Source organism: Diachasma alloeum, unplaced genomic scaffold, assembly GCF_001412515.2.
Source record: "Diachasma alloeum isolate Michigan unplaced genomic scaffold, Dall2.0 Dall_scaffold_00219, whole genome shotgun sequence".
Classification (NCBI taxonomy): Eukaryota; Metazoa; Arthropoda; class Insecta; order Hymenoptera; family Braconidae; genus Diachasma; species Diachasma alloeum.
In genome coordinates this window covers 932,316-957,942 of record NW_021680384.1, presented here as the reverse complement: position 1 = coordinate 957,942, position 25,627 = coordinate 932,316, and the positions used below count along the sequence as shown (strand labels likewise).

At 36.5% G+C, this 25,627-nt stretch overlaps 4 protein-coding genes across 7 annotated transcripts in view; 1 reads left to right on the top strand and 3 right to left on the bottom strand.

The window, feature by feature from the left end:
• The window catches only part of LOC107037366 (sodium- and chloride-dependent GABA transporter 2), an 11,053-nt gene extending 9,879 nt beyond the window's left edge, over window positions 1-1,174 (bottom strand). The window contains exon 1 of one of the 2 annotated variants that reach the window (XM_015255887.2): window positions 649-1,174. The gene's annotated coding sequence lies outside the window, so the exon portion shown is untranslated. The remainder of the gene's footprint in view (window positions 1-648) is intronic. The other variant, XM_015255886.2, reaches the window with a different exon arrangement.
• Window positions 1,175-2,540: 1,366 nt separating this feature from the next.
• On the bottom strand, window positions 2,541-3,548 carry LOC107037363. The gene is made up of 3 exons (XM_015255881.1): window positions 3,324-3,548; window positions 3,159-3,254; window positions 2,541-2,801 (listed from the first exon to the last, which is right to left on the bottom strand). The coding sequence occupies exons 1-3, from the start codon at window positions 3,546-3,548 to the stop codon at window positions 2,541-2,543; spliced, it is 582 nt and encodes a 193-aa protein (XP_015111367.1).
• Window positions 3,549-3,690: 142 nt separating this feature from the next.
• Window positions 3,691-13,898, bottom strand: LOC107037380 (laccase-4). The gene is made up of 9 exons (XM_015255909.1): window positions 13,727-13,898; window positions 10,189-10,288; window positions 8,405-8,525; window positions 8,130-8,340; window positions 6,971-7,378; window positions 5,773-6,120; window positions 5,325-5,552; window positions 4,504-4,719; window positions 3,691-3,902 (listed from the first exon to the last, which is right to left on the bottom strand). The coding sequence occupies exons 1-9, from the start codon at window positions 13,800-13,802 to the stop codon at window positions 3,751-3,753; spliced, it is 1,860 nt and encodes a 619-aa protein (XP_015111395.1). The 5' UTR covers window positions 13,803-13,898; the 3' UTR covers window positions 3,691-3,750.
• Window positions 13,899-15,189: 1,291 nt separating this feature from the next.
• Window positions 15,190-25,088, top strand: LOC107037436 (BUB3-interacting and GLEBS motif-containing protein ZNF207). Of its 3 annotated transcripts, XR_001460832.1 has the most exons (7): window positions 15,190-15,461; window positions 16,016-16,142; window positions 16,978-17,339; window positions 17,614-17,926; window positions 18,155-18,584; window positions 21,462-21,724; window positions 22,177-25,088. XR_001460832.1 is itself a non-coding variant. In XM_015255994.1 (6 exons), exons 1-6 carry the CDS (start codon window positions 15,421-15,423, stop codon window positions 21,569-21,571), a joined length of 1,368 nt encoding a protein of 455 aa, XP_015111480.1. In that variant the 5' UTR covers window positions 15,190-15,420; the 3' UTR covers window positions 21,572-25,088. The 3 variants fall into 3 exon arrangements, 2 of the variants coding, with proteins under 2 accessions (XP_015111480.1, XP_015111479.1); XM_015255994.1 differs by having other exon boundaries at window positions 17,629-17,926; window positions 21,462-25,088; XM_015255993.1 differs by having other exon boundaries at window positions 21,462-25,088.
• The last annotated feature ends 539 nt before the right edge of the window (window positions 25,089-25,627 follow it).

The window sequence follows — 25,627 nt, the reverse complement described above, 5'->3', positions numbered from 1 at the left end:
TCAACCCCCTAGGAACTCAAGAAAAATTTGAAAAAATTTGAAGATATGGGGAATGATGTGTTCAATGTGATGGCGACAAAAAAAAATGGGGTACCGGGGTGAATAAGAGAGATATTTCAACCCGCCGTACCCATTTGATCCCGTGTTTTCTCGAGGTTCGTCACGCGAAAGGATTTTCCGCATTTATTTTCTCGATGTCTAGTTTGCACATTCCTCCAATGATGGAGGGAAAGAAAAAATTTTTCTTGAATCTTTTTTCAAATTCACTGGGCACCCTTAAATTCATCATACAGAAATTCATTATCCATAGCACACATGATCACCCCCATATGTATTTCAAGCTGACGCAAATGACCACAAATTTTCATAAACAGAAAACCGACAAAATTTAAAAATTTTTTTTATTATTTTTTCAATAATCTTGGGATGACAGTGGGATTTATAGAGCTTTTAGGCTCATTTTTCATCTAAAATTAAATAAAATGAAAACCGCACATATTGCGCAAGATATTCAAAAAGCAAGAGTGGGACGGGGAGTTTAACGTAGAGAGCGTGTGTATGAGATGTCAGGAGCTCGTGTGTGTCCTACAGGGATGCTGAAACGGTAAAATCAATAGTCACGTTTCGCGTTATGCCAAACAATATTACCCCGCTCACGTGGTATGCCAGTGGATAATCACGCAAAATTCTGTGCAATAATTTTATTCTATCCCCGCCAATAATATCACAGACTGCACTGACTCCCCATTTTTTCCGTTATTATCATTGCCATTTCTTAACTCCGTCACTGCAATGAAGAAGAAGCAAAATATTTAAAAAAATTACAGAAGAAAACGAAAAATCAGCAGCTGGTGAATAACAAATTCAGTTCTCCAAATTCGGGGAGCCGATTAAAATAGCAAACGGCGAACGATTGCGATTTTCACTCGAGAATGGAAAACATCTCACAGATAACGTATTCACACACTGATAATTTTTTTACCGTGCATTCACGAAGTTCCACTAATATTATCCGATGGAAAAGCAAAAAAAGTTATTCTCGAGTCGAAATAAAAACCCGAACTCGTGTACTGATTATTCAGAGAGGAATTTTAAACTTTGATAATTCTTTCGAATATTTGGTAATACTGCGTATTCATTTTGGAAGTGCACACTCCTGCGACCTACCCCACAAGAGTTGTCGGTATTGAATACAATCACAGTGAGAATATTTGAGGGAAGTTGGTTGCAACCCCTGCAGGGAAACGCATGCGCCCTGTGAATCGAGGGTCTTGTATTTTACGGTATATAGTCTGAACATTTATTTTCCTTGATAAACTCGTGTTGTAAATAAATTTCTAGCCTACGGTGACTGCATTGGCGGCTTGAGAAGAGTGGGCACATTTTTAAAAATTATTTTTACACGTTTAACGATGTTTATCTGACGAATACGCAAGCACTTGAAGAAAATTTACTTTTCTATTCGTTTTCAACTGACAGAGAGCAAGAGGAATGGATAATATGCAGGGAACGTAAGCCACAGAGTGTTCAATGCACGAAATATCTTCATTATCCGCTTAGATATATATTTTTAATGAATAAACATCCTTAAAATAACCGTTAATTTGAAATTTGGCGATAGTTTCAGTGGGAGAGAGGGAGGTTCAGCGAATATCAAAACTTTTCGCTCGAGCTATTAGACATTATTGTTAACAAGCTCCTGCGATTACGTATTTGTTGTGAGGTCGTGTCATTGCGTGTCTCTTGGGCCTCCCTAGCATAATTATTACTTTTCGTCGTTATTTTTAGTGAATCGTGGTGGAAAGTTCGATCTTTACAACTAATGCCGTACGGTTTCTGTGAAATTTCATTTTGCTCTGTACACTCGGCTGAAATGTTCGAGTGGCATTCGTCGCAAAAAGAGCTGATCTCACTATTTATCTGACAAACACGCAAGCACTTGAAGAAAATTTACTTTTCTATTCGTTTTCAACTGACAGAGAGCAAGAGGAATGGATAATATGCAGGGAACGTAAGCCACAGAGTGTTCAATGCACGAAATATCTTCATTATCCGCTTAGATATATATTTTTAATGAATAAACATCCTTAAAATAACCGTTAATTTGAAATTTGGCGATAGTTTCAGTGGGAGAGAGGGAGGTTCAGCGAATATCAAAACTTTTCGCTCGAGCTATTAGACATTATTGTTAACAAGCTCCTGCGATTACGTATTTGTTGTGAGGTCGTGTCATTGCGTGTCTCTTGGGCCTCCCTAGCATAATTATTACTTTTCGTCGTTATTTTTAGTGAATCGTGATGGAAAGTTCGATCTCTACAACTAATGCCGTACGGTTTCTGAGAAATTTCATTTTGCTCTGTACACTCGGCTGAAATGTTCGAGTGGCATTCGTCGCAAAAAGAGCTGATCTCACTTTTGTCAGCAGCTTCTGGGATTAGCCCACTGTGTTGATGTGACAACGAATTAATTTCCGCATGTCTGTCGATAAAAACAATTATAATATTAGACGTCAGGCCTGAATGTGCACGAATGGATATTATTTAGCTTCCACAATACCTATTTCTCGGCAGATATTTTGCTTCAATTTTCAACTGCGCTATTAATAGCGAAATGGCATTTAGACATTTTCCTGTTAAATTCTGAACATGCAAGGAGCAGTGCAGAATTACTCCACTAATAATCATGGATAGAATCCAGCTGACGAAGCTGGCAGAAATGGGAGACGGCGATGCGGGTGGTGGATAGAGGGATTGCCAGACCCGTTGCCACCAAAGGACGTGAGAATGATGGAATTCAATTTCCTGAAATGAGGAAAAATTAAAAATTATGAATGATGAAAGGGTATTTTTAAAAAGAAGTATACGGTGGGTGAAAATGAACATAGATCATAGAAGAAATCTTAAATAACTGATGTTAATTAATTATTAAGGAGTGCAGGAGGACTACATCCACTGAGAGAAAAACAAACACGTTGTTAAACAAGTGTTGTTTGGGCCAACAAAATCGCTAGTTGAAAATTGCCAAAAAAGAATTTGTTTGGTTTCGAATTTGAAAGTCTCAAACGTGAATAATTGTTCTGCTTTCGACAGCAACGAAATATTTGGCTCAGGATGATTAAATAAAAACAATAACATAAGGTGGGGCTGATTATTACTAACGTGACTCCAGTACGACCATATGCAGCAGTAAAGTATCCTCTGGAAGACCAGCCAGTACCAGAGGCCAGCATTGATGATAATCCAGTTGACGAAAATCTTGATGTGTCAATGAAAATGTTATTGAGATTTCAAATAATAACAGACCTTAAATCGATGGTATTTTACTTGAAGCATTTTTTCCAGTGTTTTATTTGAAATTTTGAAATATTTCACATTCAGTTCTCTCTGAGTGACGACAAAGAGGGCTGCGACAACCATGAATGATGGGAAAGTGTGAACGAAATCGGGTCCAACAGCGACTTTTCCATATTCCCGAAAGACCCTGTGCTGGAGGAGAAATACTTCCCGAGGGATCAATAATGTGCCTATCACGTCTAGGCAATAAGACATGACGCTGCCTAACCCTTCCTGTCAGATAAATTGCATAGTAGATGAAAAAGAAAAAAATGAAACACAAGTGTAGGGAATTTCACATCGCATTTGTGAGAATGAGAGAAGAAAAAACATTTTTTGTTTTTTAATTATTCTTAATAATATGTACAAAAACATTATATACAGCGACATTTTAGTTATCATTGTGTGAGAGGGGCTCTTAAATGAGGAAATAATCAGGTCCAACGAACGATCCGCACTTTGGAAAATCTTGAGGCGCTGGTACCATGTCAGTGGTATCACCAACTTGAAGAATAACGTCTAGTCCACGCGTCCACTCAGGAGCGTGCTCATCACGAAGCATCCAATAGCCTTCAAAACATTATCGCAAATTAAAAAATTAATTAATTAAAATTAATTAAAATTAATTTTGTAATTAATTAATTTTTATGACTAAATTTAAAAAATTAAATTAATTAATTAATTGGATTGATTAATAATTAATTATTAATAATTTTTTTAAAATTATTATTATTAATTTTTTTTCTCATTTTTTTCAATTTTTTAATATTATTTTAATTAATTATAAATTATTAATAATTTATAATTAATTATTAATAATTTCAAATAATTATTAATATTATTAATTATTAATAATGATTCTTTTTATTAATAATTTATAATTAATTATTAAGTAATTGATTTTAATTAATTTTTACGAATTAATTTAATTAATTAATTAATTAATTCAGCAATTAATTAAATTTAGAAAAAGTCAATTGTTAATATTACTCACCAATTTTTTTATTCTAAAAATAATCATCAACTTAAGTATTGATATTTCGATTACGATAAATAAATCTAAATTACTGTAAAATGCAATAATATTAATTCTCATAATATTACTAAAGTAATGATTGATGTCGATCTGTAAATGAAACTGTAGAGGAATTAATTTCAATTTATCATTCACCTGGATTATCAGCCTTAAATCGAATTGCTACTGCTCCATACTTTGGTACTATCACTGTGTCCTTGAGTGGTGGACAAGCCAAATTACGGGTAAACAAAGCATCATTTCTGTCCATTTCTTTGATATCATCGAGACTTTCACTTTTACCGAAATGCCTGGCACCCACAATGTAAAAATGATATCCATGAAGGTGATAGATGAGATCGTCGCGCCCAGCTAAAGCAGCAGAGAATATCATTACGATGTCGTTTGTGCCAATAAGAAATATTCATTTTTGTGATCTAATACCAGAAGTTTCACATCATGTAATTAACTAATCATATGAAAAAATTATTTTTTGATCAAACTATCCGTGAAACGTCGTCACGTGTACATTGTGACGAAAAATTATGTTTTGAAGAAATAGCCATTTCCTCCTGCGGATACCCCGATGCTAGCAAAATCGTTATTTTTTTGTGGCGCGAGCCACAAACGAATTATTATTTCGAACTTCATATAACGCGTCTCGAATATTTTAAATAAAAACTCTCTGGTTATAATTAACAAATTTCTTCTCAAATGTTCCATAAAAATCTGAAGTGTATTGGTAATAATTCTAAGCTGCCACATCTGTAAATAGTTCAGACGGTCTCATTTTTATAATTGTTCAGAAATGCTTAATAAACAGAAATTTGCATAAAAGTTTTTTGATTCTAGTTTTCAAGATATGTACATATGTAAATACTGACTGCTCATTGACTAAAAACCTTGAAAAAAAAAAAAAAAAAAAAAAAAAAAGATTAAAAAATTTCTTAAACTTTGTGGAATAATGTGAAGAATACCTTGATCTAAAAGGATAATTTCCACAGTGGCGCCCAGCGGAATACGTTTCAAATGGACGCACTCGCACTCAGTCCCTCCATTTTCCTGTTTTTTACAGTGATTAGACAGATTGGGATCACCCCCAGAGCACAAAATATCCTCGGGTACATCTGCACCTTGAGTTAGCAATGGAGATGAGGGATATATGAAGCTCGCATTATTCATACTCAGCCTCTTCATATCCTCCCCTGATGAGCAGAAACGACAATTGTCACAACAATGAGAAAATATCTACACAGATCAATACCAACACAGAGAGAAATATTCAATAAAAATTACGTATCTTTTCCGTAATTCCGGAGCGAAATGTGGGTGCAGGAAATTTTACGGAACTGTCACGGAATTTTTTCGGTGAGTTCCGTAATTTTTACTGAATATTTCTCTCCGCGAATGATCCTCATGATGTACCTGCAATATTCGATACAAGTGTTTGTTGATTAATCGGTAGATAAATCGTCACTTGTGCTCTCGGTTTGGTCAAAGCCGCTGGCAATGTTTTCAGTGCTTTAACTTCGGTCACACAAATATTCTCCGCTGTCTGACACTCGTCAGCCGGATTGGTCGTCATCTTTTTTTTATTCGCTGTTTTCATGATCGCAGGCTCATCAATTGCGTTCAAATAATTTGGCATTTGATATTTCAATATTGCCGAGCCACTAATCGAACTCCTTCTGCACGATTTTACGGTCTGAACGGTGATATTATACCGATCATTCTTTCCGCCAGTCGTTTCCAAAATAAAATCTGCTCTTTCACCTGCGAAAATGTTTTCCAGTCAAAAAATAAAAACCGTTTTTTCTATCTGAATTGAAGATGTCAGATGGTAAAAACCGTCTGAATCTTCAAAGGTTTCTGAAAATCTGACTAATGTCTAAAAATTTCAACCAACGGTTCTGTCTGAAAATGATGCTAGACATTTTTTGTGTCTGAAAAATTTCAGGTATTTATTTTCAGATATTTTCTGTCTGAAATTCCGTTATTTATGAGCGATTCAAACATTTCGCTATTAAGATATCTCGCCCGATTCATACGGCAAAGTCCATTAAAACATTAATTTTTAAGATATTTCTCATGTCTGAAAAGTTGACTCATCCACTGCAAAAACTAGGTGTCTGACAACCATCTGAATTTAAGATGGCAGATGGCAAAAAACGTCTGAATCTTTAAAAGTGTCTGAAAATCCAACTGATGTTTGAAAATTTCAAACACCGCTAGTGTCTGAAACTGATGTCTGCGTCTTAATTTCAGACATTTTGGTGTCTGAAATTGAAATCCTCCATTGATTCAGACACACCTTAATGTCTCAAAAGTGTCTACAAAATCGGGTAGGCGGATACATTTTCCCCGGAAAAAATTTCCCGCAAGAAATTTCCCGGATAAAATAAAAAAAAAAATCCTCCGTAAAAAAATTTCTTGTGTACTTGTACTGTTCGTGTTGCGGTGGAAATAAAATCGGGAAATTTTTTATTGGGAAATTTTTTCCGGGAAGATTCCTAGAATCATAAAATCGTCTCAAAAGTGTTTGAAAAGTGTCTGAAATTCAGACATTAGTTTTCGCGGTGATTTCGATGAATTTGTTTCTCATTTTCTCTCATTCTCAACGTACCATTGGCCAGCGTAATTTTGTCGATCGTCATCGGTTGTATGGGGTGGCCATCCAGGGCAATGAGTAGCATCGAATGTTGGTGAATGTAAAATGTAACAGGGCATATGCCGGTGCCACCAGCATGAGCTATTCTAAAACGATGTCTTTTGCCGGGGATAACGTTAAAAACTGATAATGGCATTTTCGAGTCATGCGGCTGACGACCTTTTCCGTTAATTAGCAGCAATGCCGATTTCTTGGCTGCGCCGTAGTCATTGATACCGTAATCAGATTGAATGGAGTGATGCCACTGAGAGATGAGAATAACATGACTGGGATCGTCTACATCGTAGAGATTACGATGCGGTTCTCTCACGTCCGCTTGTCTCACGATTAATGAACCAAAAATACCATTGGCTATATCAGACGCTGGAAAATTATTTATTAAATTGTTAACCTGATTTTTAATTGTAAACCTGGCGAATTCGCTAGAGAATTCTGTTGGAATTCTATAGGACTTCTATTGGAATTCTATTGGATATTCGATAAGAAAAAGTCAACAGATTTCGAATTTTTGTTTGAAATTTTCTCTTGAGATTTTTTCTATAAAAATGCTTGGGCATCAATTTTCCAAGTTTTTCCACTCGCCTTCTGTAATACAAATCAAAACAAAATCCAGCGGAAAAACTTGGAAAATTTGTGCAGAATAATTTCTAACAGAAAAAATCTGAGAAAAAAATTCAAACAGAAATTCGAAATCTATTGACTTTTTTGTATTAAATATTCGATTGAATCAGTGCAAAAAAAGAATAGAATTCTTCTATAGAATTACAATAGAAATTCTATAGAAGAATTCTATTCCAAAAAATCAAATAGAAATCTTCTAGAAATCAAATACAATTCTTCTGTAGAATTACAATAGAAATTCTATAGAAGAATTCTATTTCAAAAAATCAAATAGAAATTTTTTAGAAATCAAATAGAATTCTTCTATAGAATTACAATAGAAATTCTATAAAAGAATTCTATTTTATTTTTGCGCTTCTATAGAATCAACAATAGAATCTTGTATAGAATTACAATAGAAATTCTATAGAAACACGACGGAATTCCTGTAGAATTCCAATAGAATTTTCTAGCGAATTCGCAACGTTTTCTATTGAATTTTTTCATGTAATACCTGAGTGAGAGTGCCAAAGATGGGTTCCAGGTACGGAAGCTCTGAATTTATATTGAAAAGTTGTATAGCTTGGTATTGGGCACTGGGTGACCAGGGGAACGCCGTCCATAGAAGGAGTCTCGACCTGATTCTGCCCTCGCCAGTGCATGGTCGCTGCCCTTCCCGGCAATCGATTGACGATATCGACTACCAAAATGTCATTTTCGCAGACCTGAGGACAAGGCGAGTGAAAAATACAGAAAACCATAGATTCCCGAAGTCAGAACCCTCTATACCTGAATGCTAGGTCCTGGTAATTGCCGATTGGCTGTCAGTATTCCGCGCCGATGGCCATCAACGGAGACACAATGTTTTGATAAACACGATGTCTCATTCACCAAACAATTACCACAAGCCCTGGAATGTTCACTGATAATTCAGTAGCGAAGTGGTAAAACGATTTAAGTCGGCTCGTCTGGCAGTTGAGTTTTTCAAGAATATTTCCGAATCTAAGAGAGATAGCGAAATTTTTGTAATTACCTTTGTTGTAGCTTTCAATCGGCTCTACAAAAAAGGTTATAAAAAAAATTTTGCTATCTGCTTTAGATTCCGAGATATTCATTGAAAACTGGCCAATATTCAAAATTGACTTGTAACGTTCTACCACTTCGCTACTGAATTATATCCCTAAAACGTGAATGGGAAAAAAAGTCAGAGAAGGGCCCTAACTACGCGTATGAAAGAATCGTATAGAAATTCTATAGGATTTACAAAAACGCAATGAAGGAATGAGAAACCGTAAAAACCGAAAGGTGAAATGGAAAAAAATTGAAACAAAAATTAAACAAGCAGCATGACGGAAGCTATTTGACAGATTATACATGACTGTTCCTTTTTGCGTACATTTTTTTCTTCATTTTCATTTCTAGTTCTAGTAGCTCTACCCTTCGGCCGGGCGACGCTGTGCTTTTGAATATTTTAATTTTTTCAATTTTTCAACTAAATTGCATGGAAAACATTTGAAAAAATTCATACTCAGTCAGTATTATCTAAATGAAATTTCGCAAAATATTGATATTTTTTCGAACATTTCCCTCTTATAAATAAATAATAAAACTTGTTTGCAAAACGGTGGATTATTTTTTTATGAGGTGTCAAAAAAATTCAGATTTTAGTCTGATTACAATGGAAATATTGATTTTCACATAAGACACTGGGTTAAATCCTGATTTTTAAACATGTCTTCTTTGAAAAACCAAAACGACAATTGAATTGAGAAAAAAATTAGAATTCCGAATCTAATCGCGTTTTCTGCAATTTTTTGCAGTTTTCAATAATCTTTGAATTTACCGTAAGGGTAGACCTGCTTTAAAATAGAGGAACAGCAACATTTTAAAATTCAGTTAAATATTATACATTGAGAATAGAGTTACTGTTTTAAAGAAATGTCAATCATGACTTTTTAATTAAAAAAAATCACGGAAACAGAGCCTTAAAAAAAGGTCATTTGAGAGAGGTATTTTATCGAGAAATGAGGGAGAGGAGAGCAATTCCCATTGCCACTTAACGTGGCTTATTCATCCGGAAAATGAAACTTTTGAAAATTTCAGATATCCATAAATTCATACAGCATTTGGCGAGAAATGGTTACACATTTTATTAGCAAACTATCTCCAGCGGGATTACATAACGAAATGATGCAATGGCTGAACTACCACATGCTCCCAAGTGCACATTCTAATACATCTATAAATATACTTATTCGTTGCACTGCGTTTACACCTTATTACGGTAATAATGACGCAATTCCTATCAGGAATATAACGTACTCATACGATATATTTTTTATTTTCAATAATAAATCAAATGATACTACAATAAGATGTAAATTATATTATATATATACTTTCTTTTTGTCTATTGACAGCTGTATAAATCTGTAGGTTTTGCGCTTAAATAAAAGAAAAAAAAATAAATAAATAAATCAAAAGAATTCCCCTGCGAGGTAATTCATACATTTTTAAAAAACCATTCGTACTTTTTAAAAATATCTCGTAACTCATTAAAAATCTATTCGTACTTGCTGAGCGAATGAAAAGGTTCTAATGTCAACTTCACCCGACAAATCATCGGCCAGTCCAGATGATGGCAGGGTCTGTCGCACGACAAAAACGTTTGTTCTGAAAATTGAATTGGAACACAATTAATTACGAAATATTATTATTCAAATCAAAATATGGATTCTAGTGAGTGACTGAGTGTAAATTAATTGCTTTCACAAGTACAAAAATCATCACGAGAGATCATGAAAATTTCTCCACTTCTTGTCTCCCTGTAAACAACGTGCAGACAAAGTTTATTTCCTCTTATGAGAAACGAGCAGAACTTACTAGGCCTATAATTGCAAAAATGTAAAAAACTCGCTGCCGATAAAATCATGATGGTAACAACAATGGTGCGTTGTAAATATGTTTTTGAGCTCATCTGGCAATTGGGCATAGTAACCATAAGATTGCGAGATTTGTTTGAATTTTTTTACGTCTTGTCCACACTCGATCGCCACTCAATTGACGATATTTCCGTTTTTCAATGGAAGGAGGAGCATTTAATTGTTCTCCCTCAAGTGACCAAAGCGTTCCCGCGTCGCCGACATCACCTCAATGTACCCCTTTCATCGCAATCCAAAAAACTAATAAAATAAAGAACTAGTTCACTCGGCGCCGAAAAGAATTTAATCCTGATATTGTCAAATTGACGAAATTCACAGGTCTGAACAAACTGCTCTGACAGGAGGATTATCACACACGTGAGACTTGAGTAGCACAATCCAGCAGACTACTAACTACAACTACATAACTGATGATAGGATTTTAGCTGTAGCAGGTACCGTAATACCGATGAAGACTGTTCAAATGAAAGTAAGTTGAATAGTCTTGAAAGAAGGCCCGTTAGACACTCGTGATTTTGACTTCTCTCCTTTAAATGTTCTGTCCCATTGGGTTTTTAGCAATGAAAGGAGAAGGAAGATGATTTTAAGAAAGGCTGTATGTAAAATGAAATGAAAATGGTGAAAGTTGTCTGGCGATCCCGGACCTCGGTGGCCTCTGAGGAAAGAAGTAAAAAAATAACCGTTGCTCTCACTGCTTCTCTTTCTTAGCCATTGGTAAACTTTCATCTGACGACCTTTCATTCCCTCTCGCATTACGTTTTTGAACTTGAAATAATTTTGCTTTCGCTCACGACTCCCAATTGATTCGGCTCGTAAGTTTGAGGATAGAAAGCTGGGGCTAGTCGGACGGTTCTACGATTGGCATCAACTCATTTGGGGAATTTTTATTTTGTTGATAAAAATAATTCGACAATACTGAATTATAATTCACTTCGCCTCCCCTCTCACGATTGAAAAAATTCGAGAATTTTTTTTTATTCATTTTGTAATTGATAAATATTAATCCATCGTTGGATTATTTAGGTGACTCCAGTCGAGTGTTATTTACATATGAACTTTGGTTTTTCTGTTAAATTGTTGATATTAACTTTAGTTGTTATTTAGAAAAATTTTGTCAAGTGAGAATGTCATCTTGGATTTTTCAGGGGAAAGTCGACTGTCGGCAAAATCGNAATAAAATAAAGAACTAGTTCACTCGGCGCCGAAAAGAATTTAATCCTGATATTGTCAAATTGACGAAATTCACAGGTCTGAACAAACTGCTCTGACAGGAGGATTATCACACACGTGAGACTTGAGTAGCACAATCCAGCAGACTACTAACTACAACTACATAACTGATGATAGGATTTTAGCTGTAGCAGGTACCGTAATACCGATGAAGACTGTTCAAATGAAAGTAAGTTGAATAGTCTTGAAAGAAGGCCCGTTAGACACTCGTGATTTTGACTTCTCTCCTTTAAATGTTCTGTCCCATTGGGTTTTTAGCAATGAAAGGAGAAGGAAGATGATTTTAAGAAAGGCTGTATGTAAAATGAAATGAAAATGGTGAAAGTTGTCTGGCGATCCCGGACCTCGGTGGCCTCTGAGGAAAGAAGTAAAAAAATAACCGTTGCTCTCACTGCTTCTCTTTCTTAGCCATTGGTAAACTTTCATCTGACGACCTTTCATTCCCTCTCGCATTACGTTTTTGAACTTGAAATAATTTTGCTTTCGCTCACGACTCCCAATTGATTCGGCTCGTAAGTTTGAGGATAGAAAGCTGGGGCTAGTCGGACGGTTCTACGATTGGCATCAACTCATTTGGGGAATTTTTATTTTGTTGATAAAAATAATTCGACAATACTGAATTATAATTCACTTCGCCTCCCCTCTCACGATTGAAAAAATTCGAGAATTTTTTTTTATTCATTTTGTAATTGATAAATATTAATCCATCGTTGGATTATTTAGGTGACTCCAGTCGAGTGTTATTTACATATGAACTTTGGTTTTTCTGTTAAATTGTTGATATTAACTTTAGTTGTTATTTAGAAAAATTTTGTCAAGTGAGAATGTCATCTTGGATTTTTCAGGGGAAAGTCGACTGTCGGCAAAATCGAATTTTGTGATTTATATAGTGTAACTAAGGACAGTTTTCGTCTAAGTGGGCGCATTTTTCATTAATTGATGGAAAATCAGCTGAGGGTAGTGGCTCTCGTCGTTTTGTTCTGAGGTTATGAGGCGCGACTTGGCCGATACGCTACCGCATATCTCGATTGTTTTATTGAATTTTACTTCGCTCGCGGATTGCGTTTCGAAACGTAATTTTACGTTTTTTTCCGGTAATTTTTAATGAATTTTCCTCTCCGTGTACATCACCCGACACTGATACAAAGGATTAGTTATTATTAACGAATGGATTTAGCTGGAGGCGAGGGTCCACTCGCTCCCGCCAAATGTTCATTCGTTGATAGTTAACAATCTCGTTTTGAATAAATGAAGTCGTCTATCAGTGCAGTAATGGCAAATGCTGAGGTACATCTGCAGGAGCTTGTGTGTACTCAAAGAGCAACGAACGGATAATATGTTTCGAAGGCTGCACATACGCGCTTCCGCACTCATATTGGCGCAGCGAATGTGCGAGCGGACAGCCATTGCAGAGCAATATCTCATCCATAACTTTCACCTAATGCCCACTCGGCTGTGCGTTTTAGAGTACAAATGAAAATCAGTAGTGAATTGGTAAACCGGTATAAGTCGATTTTGACCATTGCCCAGTTTTCAATGAATATCTCAAAAACTAAGGGAAATAGCAAAATTTTTGTCATAATTTTTTTTGTAGAGCAAATTGAGAGCTACAAAGAAGGAAATCACAACAATTTCGCTATTTCCCTCAGATTCCGAGATATTTATTGAAAACTGGCCAATAGTCAAAATCGACTTATACCGTTTACCACTTCGCAACTGAAATGTTTGGGTAATTTTAAGAGTTTAATTTTTCTTCTGCAAAAGGGAAAAAATAAAAAAAATGCGGGGGTTTCGCGCTGCTGTGGGCGCGTTTCAACGGTGAAAATGAAACTCACACGCCAAATTTTTGAAAAAAAAAACAGAAAACGTAATTAAATGTCGGAATATTTTACGTTTGATAACGGTATGACTAATGAGTATTCTCGATGGGAAAATTCACCTGGTATGGGTGTCAAATAAATGATTGTTGCAACAACTGAGCCGAGACCTATGAAAATGGCGATTCTGAAAAACATTATAGTGAACACCCGCGATTTTTCACTTTTGTTGAAAATCAAAAAGGCAAAATGTAGAATCCTTGAAGAGTGATAACAGCGCGCAGCACGCGAAGAAGTCACCGGCGTGGTAGTCGCGGCGATACTAGCTATTCTGAAGCAAGTTCATTGCCAGCAAGAGAGAGTGGATTCCCGTTTGATTTGAGCGAAAAAAACGTGAAGGATTCGAGTGAGAAATAAGAAGATGAAGGTGGATAGGGAGAACTAGCGACATTAGCGCGGACGAATAATTCACTTTGACCATCTGCTGTGGAGATGAGAGAAAAATGACAAAGTTATCAAACAAGTCTTACTTGTGTAAAATTATCAAAAAAGGAAGTCGTTTAAAATTTTTTAAAAATTTGTTAAAACTTGTAAAGCTTTACGCTAGTCTAAGAAAATGTATAAACCTGTAAACTTTATAACTCTGTATAACTTTGTATTTTATATCAGGGGAAACAGGGAGGGGTACAAAATGTAAAAGCCCGAAAGGGTATACATGCTGAATAAATATTATTATTATCAAAAAAGGATTTTTTTTTTGTGCCAAACGTGCGGAGAGCGCGCCGGAATGAAAAATTTTTGTCGCAAAAATAGATTTGGTAGTTCAAAAAAAATCGCATTCTCTGTACACGCGAGAAATGTCATTTCTAGCACTACTCCTTCGTTATTCGACACTCCCATACGTATTTTGCTCCCGAGAAATCTTTGTTTTATGCGAAACAAGGGACAGTAGTTTTTCGTTCCGACTGTCTAATAATCCAGACAACAAATGAACCCTTAAATGAAACAATAATAATGATATGATAGCAATCTTGTTACTTGGGGATGAAATATTTGTATTTTAATCCTGAAAAGGTACCGTCTGGTGTGAATTATCCGCCTCTTGCCAAATATTTCGTTGCTGTCGAAAGCAGAACAATTATTCATGTTCGAGACTTTCAAATTCGAAACCAAACAAATTCTTTTCTGGCAATTTTCAACTAGCGATTTTGTTGGCCCAAACAAGACTTGTTTGTTTTTCTCTCAGTGTGATACGTGATAATTTTGCTTACAAAAATTTACTATTCATTTCAGTTCAGTCAGTGTTATGTTACTTATTAAAAGGATTGATAAAAAATAACTTGCGATCGAAGGCATTCTGTTTGAGGACAAATAAAAAACCCTAAAAAATATTTCTTTCACGTTATTTATATTTAAAAAAACCAATCACTGATCACTGAAAAATAATTAATTAGTACAGAATTCATTGAAAGAGGATATTCCTGAGGGTTTCAATGACCTCGGGGACGAGAAAAAATCCCGAAAAATGTCAATCAAATTCGAATTTCATCCCAGACCGGAACTCATCCCCCCAACATGGCGGCCCGCCACTTCCGGATGCCTCGCCTCCGCCATTTTGCACATGGCTCTGGCTTTGTGCATGTGTTAGTGCGCTAATGTGCGTTCTACCTCTGTGATTCCGTCAACACTCAGTAATTCCCAAAAAAAGTCAGAAGAAATTTCCGCAATCATCGGAAACTCAAGTGCCAGCTCGTGTCGTCCCCGAAATCTAGCTGTTCACCCCCTCATTCGTATTTTTCTACGTTAATTAATAACAATGGGACGTAAGAAGAAGAAGCAGTCGAGGCCCTGGTGCTGGTATCCTTTTCACACACAACATGTATTTGTTTTAGAGCATCAAGACATTTACGTAACGATAAGACAATTTTTTTATGAATTTATTGATGAGTTTTTTTTGTGGGCTGGGAAATGGGGTTATTGGGTCCAGGGGGGTGCTCCGTTGGAGTCAGGGGATGGTTGTTTATGTTGCCTGACGAATTTTCATGAGTAATTGTCGCGGATGATGAAGTCATTGAGCAGAAGGTGATTGTGAAAGATTGAGATGGATAAAGAACTAGATTTTGTTGACTCTTGTCGTTGAACGTCGGTTTATTTCCACAAGGAGTGAATTTAGGAGAAAATGTGAAGAGAAACTTTTTGTGGGAAATTTCGCCAGCTACAAAAAAGGTCCTGAGGGGTTTTGCTCTAGGACCCGTCATTCTCAAGATATTTGCAGATTTCATGGGGATGATTTTTTTACGAAATCCTGGGGCTTCTGAAGGTGAATTTTATTAATTTATTGGGAATTCCGAGAGATTTGGGGTGTTGGGAACGGGTGGGCTGTTTTTTCCTTAACGAATAATGGTGTGAAGGTATTGCAACAGAGAATTCGACGACGAGAAAATTCTAATTCAGCATCAGAAGGCGAAACACTTCAAGTGTCACATTTGCCATAAGAAGTTGTACACGGGGCCTGGGCTTAGTATACACTGTATGCAGGTAATTGAGTTTATTTACCACTCCACCCAATCATCGAGATGATTTAATAATTCATGTAACCCTCCACCACCAAATTAAATCCAAATATTAATCAATTCAGTAGCGAATTTTGACTATTGGCCAGTTTTCGATCAATATCTCGGAATCTAAGGGAGATAGCGAAATTTTTGTCATAACCTTTTTTGTGGAGCCAATTGAGTGCTACAATAAACGTAATCACAAAAATTTCGCTATCTCCCTTAGATTCCGAGATATTGATTGAAAACTGGTCAATAGTCAAAATTGACTTTTCTCCTTTTGCCACTTCGCTACTGAATTTTTTTCCTTCCTTGCAAAACCACCGTCCACATCCCTTCCCAATTGTTAATTAAACTCTTCAGTCTGTTTATCTATCGGTCATACGTGAACAATGAAAAAAAAACAAAAATTAATGAAACAAAAACATAATTCCACAAATAAATCATGATTTCATGACTCACTACCTCAATTAATTCAATAAAAATCATAACTGGACGAGTAATTAAGCATGAAGGATCCACTAAAGGCTCTCAGCCCCAGAAAATTCACACTAATTACGAGAATAAATTATTCATAGCAATTAAAAAATGAGTAAAACGAATTGCCCCCCTCGAAACGACGAAAAAATTGATTTAAAAAACAACCCTCATTAGCATAAATAATGAGGCTAACATCGCAATGAAGTAATAAATAATTAATCATCTCTCCATCGACAAAACCCCCTAATAATGCTTAATTACCCACGAAGGCAGTGAATTAGGCCATTCCCATCGCCTCAAGACGACCAAAACAACTTAAAAAACTGTTCCCCCTCCAGGTCCACAAGGAGGCGATAGACAAAGTACCAAACTCATTGCCAAATCGTAGCAATATAGAAATCGAAATATACGGAATGGAGGGGATTCCCCCGAACGACGCCAAGGAGCACGAGAAGCAGAGGAATGGAGGTAGGCCAGGCTCTCCATCCTCCGGTGAGGACGAGCCAGCCCAGAAGAAGTCCAAGCCCGAGGGTCTCCTGGGCTCGGCCCCTGGGGCTGTGCCTACGCCCTCTGGAATGATGCCTGGAGTGATGCCAGGCATGCAGGGACACCCTGGAATGCCCATGGGACACCAATTCCCCCCTGGAATGCACATGATGTCTCATCTGGGACACGTTGGACCCCCCTTCATGGGACCAGGGTGAGAGCAAACAGATCCTTGGATTTACCCACGAATTAAAAAAAAGATGACCCATTTTGTTTTATTTTTTCTTGCCAGTGGAAGCCTTGTAATCGTTAAACTTAAGTTATTCGTCAATTTCTCGCCGATGAATCGATGGAATTGAATCATTTTTTTTTTCAACATTTAGTAGCTCGAGAAATAATACGGCAAAGTGAGTCGTCTTTATTTTGAATTTTCGGGTGAATGAAATCGACTTTTCAATGCGAATTTTTTTTCTTTATTTTACTGATAGTGTTGGGGCTTCCAGGATGATGCAGGGAATGCCAGGGATGCCCCCAGTCTCAGGTGCCTCAATGCCCCCAAGACCGCTGTTTCCAGCCGTCTCGACAGCAATGTCATCGGCTGGCAACGTAACGTCAATGGGTACAACCGTAACGTCGATAGCTGGGGGCTCGATAGGTCCCATAAAGCCAACATTTCCGGCGTACGGAGGTGACAGTAGTGCCACGATCAACAGCAGTGCCAGTGGTGATCACAAAGTTAATCTTATTGCGACAACTGGTGCTGCTAGTAAAATTATTCACCCACAAGAGGATCTCAGTCTCGTGAGTATCAGCATTATTTTTTAATTAGAGATAAATTGTCGATTGAATTCCTCTGAATTCACTGACATTTATTCTTTTCATTTCATTCTGTTCTTTTTTTTTTGATATTGGGGTCACGATAGACTCTATTAAAAAAAGCGAGCAGAATAAAATAATGAAAAAAAATCTTTTGTCCAAAGTCAAAATGTTTGAATAAATCATTAAAATTTATTGGAAATCTGTTTCCAGGAGGAAATAAGGGCGAGATTACCGAAATATCAACGAAAGCAGCTAGATGACTCTGGCAGAAGGTCCCACGACGGTCAGAACCATCAGTCTGCCCACCAGCAGGCCCAGCAGAATCACCAGCAACAGCAAAACAATCATCATCATCAGCAGCAGCAGCAGGCAGCTGCAGTGGCGAATGCCCAGGCTGCCTTCCAGGATCAACAGCAGCGTCAGCATGCAGCCCTCAGTGCTCTCCAGCAACAGCAGCAGCAACAACAGCCCCAGAGATTCCAGAGGCCACCCCAGATGATGGTCCCTGCGTCAGCTGCTATTCCTGTGTCTTCAGTCGCTCTCATGGCACCTCTCATGAGACCCACTATGACACTAGCTGCTCCTGCACTCATTCACGGAGGTAACATGATGAGACCGCCCCCCATGGGCCTGCCACCAGGTAAGTGTTCTCATCCGCAAGTAATCCAATTAATTTTCCTTTTTTTCTTTTTCATGAAATTGCAAATTTTGCAATTTTTTAGAATTAGTTCTCACTCTCTCTCTTCATACTTTCAAGCCCCTCAGTCGGAAAATCATGAAGATTACTCAAGATCATTATTCTTCGATGAAAAATGAATTTTGTTCAATTTTTAGAGCAAATGTTACGAAAAATTCTGACAGAAATTGAAATTTCTCTCGTGATCTTCATGATTTTTTCCATCTTCTCATCTCTGAGATCACCAAAATCACTTTTCCTGTACAAAAATCACAGAAACCCTTGAAAATATTTCCTTCCAATCAATTCTCTTACCTCATCCCACAAAAACATATGAAAACATCATTAAATCATTCTCTCCATTAACGATCCTTTCCTAAATCCTCAATTTTCTCAATCTCATCGCCTGGATCGGGAAAATTACCCACAAATTAAAAAAAAGACGACCCATATTGCCCCACTATTTCTCGAGTTACAGCTAAAAAACGAAATCGTCTCAATTCCGTTTTTCGCAATTATCTCGATAAATAATGGGGCAAAATGGGTCGTCTTTTTTTTAATTCAAGCTAATTTTTTCCGATCCAGCTGATGGGCTCACTATCGACCCCATTCAGATGTCCTGGAGCTGTAATAATTTTTTTCTTATTGGAATTCATCAAGAAATTGTTAATTAATTGTTGAAGTCATTGTTGACGTTCTGACGGTGCGTTTACAGGGCGACCCCCCAGTCTGGTTAATTGAAATACGTGTTTTAATGAGAAATTACAGATTATAATGAAACAAGGTTGGTCCTTAGCAATTAGCATGCGGTGACTTGGCCTATTCTATATTATTATCACATTAAATCATTTATTATTATTTAAATTATTGGTGATTTTATCGTTGGGAACAGGTTTATTAATTCATTGATTAATTATTCATTACTCCATTGCGATATTAGTCTCATTGTTTCTGCTGATGAATGATTGAGTCACATAAATCATGATTATATTTTTTTAAATGAATTTTTTCATTGTTTCGAAGGGGATGCACTCGTTTCACTCATTTTAAATTGTTATGAATAATTTATTATCTTAATTAGTATGAACTTTCTGGTGTTGAGAGTCTCTAGTGGTTCCTTCATGCTTAATTACTCATAAAATTATGTTTTTTACTGAATTAATCGAGACAGTCGTGAAATCATGATTTATTTGTTGAATTATGTTTTTGTTTTATTAATTTTTGACTTTTTTTTATTGATTAACCATCAGTCAACTTGCCAGGCACATTCGTGCAGTTATAACCGATGGATAAACAGACTAAAGAGTTTAATTGACAATTGAGAAGGGATGTGGACGGTACGTTTTGCAAGGAATGAAAATAATTAATTACTTTTATTGAAGGAGAGAGATTCATTGAGAATAGATGAAAGCTATTATTTGGACGTATTTTTCACACTTGATAGCTCTAGTTATGTTATGTGTTACACAAAGAATTTATTTAGATAAGTTGAGGCTAATCGTGTTTACAGTAAGTAAATTCATTTTAACAGTTTATTCATTAATTAATATTTGAGTTTAATTCGGTGGTGAGGTGATCGAGGGTGACAGACGATTTTTTGGGTCTCGTTTGTCGAGGGATTGTCGAGGTGACGAGTGGGTTTAGGGAAAAATCTGAAAAGGCATTTTTTGTGGGGAATTTTGTCAGCTGCAGAAAAAGTCTTTTGACATTTTTTCGTAGAGTCAATTGTTTCGGAGATAATTGAGGTATTGAGGGAGATTAACTGGGATTTTTCATGTCGGTTATTAATTATTGAATTATCTCGGTGCACATTGAGTCTAGGGGAAAATGCCAGACGAATTTTTTTCCAGAAAATTACATTCTCTCCACAAATGTCTCAACATTTTCTCCTCAAGCCACTCGTCAACGACACAATCCCATTACTAAAAAGAATCCCAAAATCCACTGTTCACGTACCATCATCGCCCCACGGAATTCAAGTAATATGTGATGGGTAATTATTCTTAATTATTTCTTTTACTTTCACCAATTAAAACCAATGCTAATGAGACGGTTCAATAAACTCGGGTGACAGCCGAGTGATCCCCAACACAAATAGCCAACTAGAAGGCAATAACTCTAGTATTATCTTTTATTTCTCAATTCAATTATTATTCATTTATTATTGTTTATTGGTGTGGTAGCACTTGATCGGTTTGCTGTGGAATTGTCAATGTTTATGCCGGCACATGTTTTGCATGTTGTACCGTCTCATGCGTCATTAGCTTACTCTCAGTCCAATCCAAAAAATTAATTTTAAAAAATCAACAAAAATCCGAGGCGTCATTATTAATCCCAAAACTGCATCCTCCACGACCGAATTCTTTCAAAATTGAAAAAAAAAAAAGTCGATCATGGCTGTCACCCCGGGTCCCGTGACCCTCGTCATCACAATCATAAAAAAAAATTGAAAAACCAAAAATCAACAGTAAAAATTACCCGAATGAACGAAACGAATGAATGAAAAAAATCCAAAAAATGTCGAGTGTCTGCCCCCCCCCCTCGGACCACCCGCTCCCGCGCCCCCACAGAGCCGTAAGTACAAAATAAAAACATCGTAAGTCCTCAAAAACTCCCGAAATCGTCGCTAAATTTTCAAAACCGCGAGAAACCCCCAAAATAGGTTGAAAAAAATAATTTCGAAGTAAAAAAATATCTGGCGGGCTTCTGGGTGCCTCCACCACCTCCAGAGCCCCACAACTCGTCCCAGATTTATCAAAAAAACAGTATAAAAAAATCACAAAAAATTATCAAAACGAAAAATACGGGAATGACCATTTTTTTCTTTTTTAAAATTTACAGGAATGATTGGTGCATTGCCACCGGGTGCAATGCATCCAGCATTTGCTGCCCCAATGGGTTTTCCAGGTGCACCAATGCTAGCACCAATGATGCATCCACGCTTCAGATGATCGCCTCCGATGGACGGGTCCAATCCACCGCTGCACTTCGTGCTGTGGGCCCGGCCTTAGCCCCACCCTCCATTAACCGAAAAAAAAAAACACACACACACAAGATAATTAAAAACAAAATGTTTCAAGAGGATTTAAACAGTTCACTCAAAAGTTAGCAAAAAAAATATTCGTTTTTTTAATTAATAATTTTAATCGATTGATTAATTAATCAATTAACTTCTAATTAGAGTGGAGTTGTGGGGCGGATGGTGGCCCCAGTCGAGAGATCGGAAAAAAACAGCTGAAATTGAAAAAAAAACAATCCATTTTGCCCCACTATTTCCCGAGATATTGAGGAAAAACGAAATTGCCATCATTTCGTTTTTTCACTGTTACTCCTAAAATAATGGGGCAAAATGGATCGTCTTTTTTTTAATTTGAGGTGTTATTCACCGACCCGTTGAATGGGGTTACCAGCCACCCCATGCAGTGCCGACGAGACTTGAATTGAAATGAAAAATTGATGTTCTCGATTAATTAATTAATCAATTTAGCGTAAGTGATAGACTAAGCCTGGAAATCATTTCCCCCGTGGTTAATGACACGAATGAAATTCTTTCTAGGCTGTCGATAATCCACTGGGATGTCCTCGTGGTGAGACACACAATGCGCGCAGACAGGTGGCGTCTTTACGCTGCTGCTAATCAATGATTAATTATTAATTTATTTTCAATGAGATGGGATGACTAACGACGAGGTACTAATGAGCCTCTCGTTTCTTATATTCCGTACTGCATCCAGGGATGACTTTGATTTTTATGTTTATTCGTAAAAAACCAGAGATTTTTTACGAGTTAATGTAAATTTCTGGGTCTTCTTGGCTGATTTATAAGGAATGGGTTTCTGAAATATAAGAAATGGGGGTTTCGTGCATCGTGGGTTATTGTTGGTATGAGGGATTGCTCAGAGCGGGTGTTGAGGAGATTAGTAGCAGCGTGGAGATTGGCTGCCTCAGGTTAGTCAGTCGTAATTTTTATTTTGTACAAGTACTGCTGAATTGATTCGCACAGGTGATGCCCTCCAATGGGGTCGATTGTGACCCCATTCGATAGATCGGAAAAAAACGGCCGGAATTAAAAAAAAGACGACCCATATTGCCCCATTATTTACTGAGTTACAGGCGAAATTCGAATTCGACTCAATTTCGTTTTTGATCGATATCTACCGTAATTCTGGGGCAAAATGGGTCGTCTTTTTTTTAATTTCAGCTCATTTTTGCTGATCCAGGTGATGGTGTGGGTTTGAACCCCAGATTTTGGGGGGCAGAGGGCGGGAATTTTGAGAGTATGGCGAGAAATGAGTGGCGTCAGCTTTGCGAATCAATTGGGATGATTTCCTTGCAAGGAACGTTATGGCTACGCATGAGTGAGTGGTAAGTACTGAGGGTACTCACAAATTTTAAAGAGCGATGTGAAAATATGAGGTGATTTATTGATTAATGATGAATTTATTCGTGTAATAATGATCACTCGTTCGATCTGTATTCGATTATTTTTCCTATTATTTTGTGATTTCCTGGTTCGTTGAGCAATCATTAGATCGATTCTGAGATCGTGGGGGAGCATTGAATAGTGATTGGATGAATAAAATACTCGATTTGTTTCAAACACTCAAGGATTTTCTTTGTTTATTTCGAAGGTAATTGGTGGAACTATTGGTGAAACTGACGAGTTGGATATGACGTGTTTGATGATTATGCGATTATTTTGGGGGTGAGTGGCTCCAGGGGGTAATGTCAAAGGACTTCTCCCCCTGATACGACTCCTTGTCTTGATAATTTCATGATGAAAGATGTAATTTTTGACCCTTCGGTTTTTCGGCTCAACAGTTATACTATTATCTTTAAAATCTATTAATCTTCACCACGATCACAATTTTTCTATCAAAAAAACAGAATATCAATTTGTGAACAATGATAAAAGAGCACTAAATCCTCAGCTTTGCTTATTTCTCGTCTCTACTCTTCATTTTCATTAATTTTCATTTTCAAGTGAATAATAAGTGGAGTCGATGCGATGAGTATGGAGGAAATGTTAATGAAATTTAAAGAGATTAAGTGCGAAAGAATTAATAAACATCAATAATCGTGCTGTGAACACGTGTACGTATCAAAATCTACGCATTGTTAATTATTTAATTTTCCAGAGATTGTCTTTCTGAATTTATTTTTTAGATTTTTCATTTTGCATTTGCGTTATTAATCGTGATTTATTTATACCCAGCAGACGAATTTTTCAGTGTTGAATAAATTATTTCAACTGCTCTCCAGTCATTTGAACAATTATTGTGAAATTTATTCGGCAGGACAATCTCATGCAGAATCTGAACATGTAGAAAGTTCTGTTACTATTTCATTGAGTGTCATAATTATAAAAATAATTTTTTAAATTTTTTTTTCTTGATCCTGGAATAAAGGAGTTTCGTGGAAATATTCTGCAAACAGTATGGAATATATTTCAGGCGATAGTCTGCAATTTTGGGATGAATTCGGAGGAATTGAGACAACTTGACACTTCTAAATTCAAAGACAATTTTTTTTTTCGTAAAAAAATTCCCAAAATTTGCGGACGACAGCCACTTATTGTTTCAACCAATCACAGCTGAGAAGTGCTGTTGGACCACCTTGGTCCCTTGCCCACAGGCAGGCGATTGTTTGGACCTACCGTCATCACAGTGTCGAGTCAATCAGATGAAACCCCCTTAAAAAATATTTAGACTCGATGATTAACTCAATATAAAAAAAATACTGAAATGGGGCCAAACTTTGGGCCATGAATTCTCAGCCAAGTATGGGTGAAAAAATCGAAAAGAAAGCTAAAAAAATTGTTCATTCTCCAGGAATTGAATGAACCGTGTTGACGGTTATTTCATAAAGATGAATAATCGTAAGAAATGTCCAAAAACACGAGGTGGTCGACAGACTTGCGCCGCCATCTTGTTTGTGATTCAAGATGGCGGCGCCTGCACCTCGCGTTTTTAAACAGTCATTAAAATTATTCATGCTCATCAGTTTATCCTCAACTGACTCCATCCAGTTTCTAGAAAGTGAACAAATTTTTAAAGCCATCTTTCCGAATTTTCCGCTCGCTTCGGCTGAAATTCAAGAATATTCGATTTCGGGGATTCCCAGGGGCTCCAACTGACCCTCGACATGAGTGGACGTGTGGCTGGACCGAGAAACAATACAAAAAAGACAATGAAATCGGTTAATAGTCCGAAATTCGTAATTAACCGATTGAGATCTCACGATTTGTTTTTCCCTTTCTTCATATTTTTTTTTCTCATTTACAAGAAGGATGAGACAATCATCTTCACACTGTCCTTTACGCCGGGCATGAGTGGGTGATGGTACTCAGCTTATTGAACTCGTTTGGTGAATGCTTAGCTGGCTCTGTGTGTAATACAATATGATTATCTCACGTTTTATGCAAATATTTCGATTGAATTTCAATAAAATAGGAATTTTAAACTGGAAGTGTTGTTTCTTCATTTATTCATCACAATGACACCCAATGATTCATCATTTTCAGCCTCAGGGGGAGAATCTGTACTTCATCAAATTAATTATCAATTTTTTCCATTGAAAAATAAATAAATAATTGAACAAATGAACTCACAACTGATTTTTTTATTTAATGAAACCCAAAAAAATCCCGTAGAATTAATTAATGATTGTCATTTAACAAAAAAAAGAAGGAAAATTATAATCATCAAAACAATAATTAGTAATTATCAAAATATTGTTTATAGCTTTAAAAAAATAAATATGTAGAGAACGAAAAAATAATAATCATCAAAACAATAATTAATAATTATCAGAATATTGTTTAGTTAAAAAAAAAATATCTGGAAAACGAAAAAATTCTTAACAATAAATTGCAAAAGCCTTTTCGATTGGAAAAAGACCAGAAATTCTGAGAATTTAAAATTAGTCTTCTCTCAGTGATTCATGATTGATAATAAATAATTTTAAAAATTACTCATCGAAATTACTTTCAAGTGTTGCCACTAGAG